Source organism: Primulina huaijiensis, chromosome 1, assembly GCF_012295235.1.
Source record: "Primulina huaijiensis isolate GDHJ02 chromosome 1, ASM1229523v2, whole genome shotgun sequence".
Lineage (NCBI taxonomy): Eukaryota > Viridiplantae > Streptophyta > Magnoliopsida > Lamiales > Gesneriaceae > Primulina > Primulina huaijiensis.
This window is the reverse complement of record NC_133306.1, coordinates 8,706,153-8,710,252: the sequence shown is the minus strand read 5'-3', so window position 1 is coordinate 8,710,252 and position 4,100 is coordinate 8,706,153. Positions and strand designations below refer to the sequence as shown.

At 38.1% G+C, this 4,100-nt stretch overlaps 1 protein-coding gene across 1 annotated transcript; it reads right to left on the bottom strand.

The window, feature by feature from the left end:
- Positions 1 to 3,752: 3,752 nt before the first annotated feature.
- On the bottom strand, positions 3,753 to 4,100 carry LOC140971043 (chaperone protein dnaJ 11, chloroplastic-like). Its single transcript, XM_073433098.1, has one exon. It carries the CDS (start codon positions 4,098 to 4,100, stop codon positions 3,753 to 3,755), a length of 348 nt encoding a protein of 115 aa, XP_073289199.1.

Below are 4,100 nucleotides of genomic sequence, written 5' to 3'. Positions count from 1 at the left end.
CCAGCCCTATTTTCCTTCAACCATGACCTGTCTCGGCCTCCTAGCGTCCCCAGCCAACAGCCCCGTACACTGTCACATGAAGAAACGTGAGAAATCAACAAAAAAATGTCATGGTTTACACATATATCAATACCGAGCACTCATATGCATGGACCAAAGCTTTTACATATTTTAACACAACTTTAAGCATAATATCAGCGTGTATGATGCACAAGGGAAAGAACAAGCGTGCCTTGATGATATTTGCGCGAGAAGGTCGAAGAACGAGCTTCGGGAAGTTGCCGGGTGAATTTTTCTTGAAAGAAATCACTCGGCCGAAGCCTTGTAGCTGTGGAAGGTGCTGAAACCGAGAGAATATGGCTGAGAGGAGAGGGTTCCGGCTGAGTGGAGATTAATTTTTAGGTTAGGGAGTGTTTAGGTGTTAATTAAATAGGTCGAATAAAATAATGGGCCTTAGAAAATTTAAAAAAAAAAAGAGTTTCAAGCTCAATAAGCTTAAAAGTAGGCCCATTAAGTTTAAAAAACTCCCAAAAAATATTTCGTTTTGGTAAGTTTTTGAAAATAATACCCGAACTCAAAAAGTCTCCCGTTTCGATAAAATTTGAGTACCGCTGAAAAAATATGCTCTGACGGGTAAAAATACCCAACAAAGCCCATTTCTTGAAAAATACATTTAAAACACCTTATATTAATTAATAAAAATTAATCATGTAATAAAAATAATTTTCCTGATAATTCACCGGTCTCCGTTTCTCGTTTGAGCGCGAAATGCATCTAGAAACCCTGATGCATGAACTTTTAAAATTTCATGAACTAAATTCTATCATGCAATAATTATGCATAAAATGTATAAAAATAATTAAACACATGATTTAAATAAAATATAAAATTACATGCATTCAAGTTACGTGAATTAAATTCCTGGACCTTTCAGTTACTTTAGGCTCTCCTATTATTGTTACGAAAGCACGCATCTTTTTGGTGCCCAACTTGTTTGCAAATCTCACAAAGTTTAAAATCTTGCTCATACATAAACTTGATAGTCACTTCCCCAATTGGGAGATCAATACAAATCTCGGTATTGTAGTATTATTGTAGTATTAGTGTCGATCAACACTCAGAGCATACTTAACTCTTTTCCTATCATGAATGAGCATGTCCATGTGCATCGGAGTACCAATCTTTGACGCTACATAACTAAGGATGTGATAGTTCCAGCAGTCCTGCGAGACCATGAAATTGAAACCACATTGGAAATGTATTCATATCCTCCTCCCAAAAGTGGAAGCAACGAGGTATCTCTTTCAGACACAGGTGGAAACCAAAGACCATATAGTTTCCACCACTCAAGACACGTTCCTTCATTTCAATACTAGGAAAAGTATACACAATCTAACCACTCACATGGGTTTGGAATTTGATTACCCGAACCCCATGGTTTCACAAGATCAATCAAGGCAGCTGTTGGTGGCCTACCACCCAACCACAAATACAAGCAAACACATACCAAAAGTTTTCTCAGCGTGCCAATTTTAACAAAGCCGAAGCTAAGTTTTTCATCCTCAGTGTCAAAGAAACCAAGTTTATAATCTTTCTTTTGCCAATCTATTATTCTTGAATAGATTAGCATAAGGAATTCTGTTTTGTTTATTGACCATTATATGCTGCCCATTGTTGTTGTTTCCAGTGCCATTCGGACCACTCCCAGCAACTGTTCGAGCATCATTCTATTGCAATCAAAAAGTTGTTAGCCTCATTATTTTCCACACCTATACCCTTGTATCATTATCCATAGAGTTAGAACTAGCTCCAGCATTACACATAGCAACACTACAACAAACACTTAGGATGCACAATAAGGAAATACATGGATAATACACAATCAGAGTAACACCCAGTCAACAAACAGTGAGTGTATATTACCCAGTGACTTCGGAAATATATCCAAAAATGATTTCGAAAATGATTACAGTATCTCATGGTAGAACCCTAAGTTGCGCAGTTTGTAATGTAGATTAAGTGGAATAGATGTGTGACTACCAGAAACTGAGCAGCAATAAATCAACGAGCAGCTATTGAGAATCAGAGAAATGAATTCAAGAATCTCTCAAGCAAAGTCATGCACAAAGCTAAATGGCGATGTTCAGATTCTAACTTGATACAGTGGTACCATGAATTAATCACAATTACCATTACATTCGAATAATTAACAAATCAAAAATCTATGTAACATAAATGTATCCAAGCAATCAAATGGATTTAAAATTCATTGTCTCAAATCCGTCAATCCACACACACCCTTAATGAAACATGTTAGCGAACTTCAACTAGCTCTAAACCAAGAAAAGTGAGGCAATTATGATGATGATGAATTTTGCTCGATGCTTATATCCATGCCAATCTTTGCTGCTACTAGAGTATTAAGCTGAAGATGTTTGAAAATTATCTTTGTCAAAAGGATCAAATCTTTTCTAGTCTGTTAGTTAAGTGTTCCGAATATCGGCTTCCTTCCGTCACTTGATTTCTGCCGGGGCACTAATGTTAGGTCATTAATGTGTGATGCTACAAATTCAGCTTCATCAGTATCTCAAACTTCAAGTAATGAGTTGCTCGATATGGTCAAAGAAAATTGGTTGCGCTGGCCATCTTAGGTCCACATGCTAACCCTGCAAATCCTTTGATTAATCAACTGAGCAATTTCCCTTTGGGTGGTTACATGAGACGAGTCGACCACAATTTATTCTGAAACGAGTATTATAATTTAGCTCATAGTACCTGTTGAACCAACAAAAGAGCTATCTAGATCGATAGCAGGTAGTTAATATGAGGAGGCTTTCACAACTGCCTTGTGTTGGAGTAAAGTTACAATTGCATCAGGGCTATGCTCTCAGGTAGGATCTGTTCTGGGAAATCATCTGAATTTCAATCATAGAGGAGGGATTCATCGTTTTCTTTTTATGTTATTTCAGGTTGATTTACCTGCAATTTTGATGATGATTCCCCAACCCTTGAGCCAAGGTATGCTCCTGTCTCTGCTTCAGCAGTTGGCTTGTGATATCTGCAATGAGACCCCTAGGGAATTTATGTGGATGAGGGACGTTCTAACCGCCATAAACCCAACTGACCCGGTGATTGTGGTACATGTTCGGCCCATTTTCGAGAAGTGTATCAAATATTGAATCACCAATGCAACAATCCAACCAACACCGTGGTTGAACTTTCCAATGTTCACTTGATCATGCACGTCCTCAATTCCATGCTTATGATCTCTAAGTGATTCCAATTTCTTTCGAAAACTGATGAGGTTTATTGGATGGGGCTGATCTCTAGTGTTTTTCCACTCTTTTGTCCACCTAAATATAAATAGTTGTAGAACATTTAGCAATTTGAAGGAACACAGTTAAGATTTGTCCATATATTGGAACGACATTTCAGAAATAAGATTGCGGATTCAAGTTATCTTGTTTGGTTTCCATAAACAAAGTTCCCTTTCTTTCATCTTCAAATGATTTTTTGACTAAACAAATCTTGTTCCATGTAACCAGTAACAATATCAAGGCAATTAATAGTCTATTTTTTTGTTCATATGCATTATTTAACTATAGGGATTCAAGAAAACAAAGGACAAAGCTCTGTTCATTAAAACTTCTGTACACTACAACTTATTTTTTTTTTATAAAAAAAAGAAAAAAAAGAGGAGAAAAATGTTCTACATTTGAAAAAGAGAGAATTTACATCGGAAACTTGTAAAATCACCAGCACTGATCCGTCTCCCACCTGCGGCTACGATACAATCTCTCAGAGGACAATCTCCGTCTCAAACCGACGTTCAAATTAAAGTCGTAAACAGCTCTCGCGTCAGGATCAGACAACGTGGCGTAGGCGTTGTGGATCTCTATAAAATCACCGCCGTCGGTAGACGTAGCAGCAACCGAGGAGTCCATAAAGCGGGAGGTAGCATCGGGGTGGTACAGCTTGGCGAGCGTACGATAGGCAGTCTTGATCTCCCTCTGAGACGCGTTGTGCTTGACTTGTAGAACCTCGTACAGACTCTTCCTGTCCAAAGCCACCGTGGTGACCATCGGCGGCGTATCCGCCAT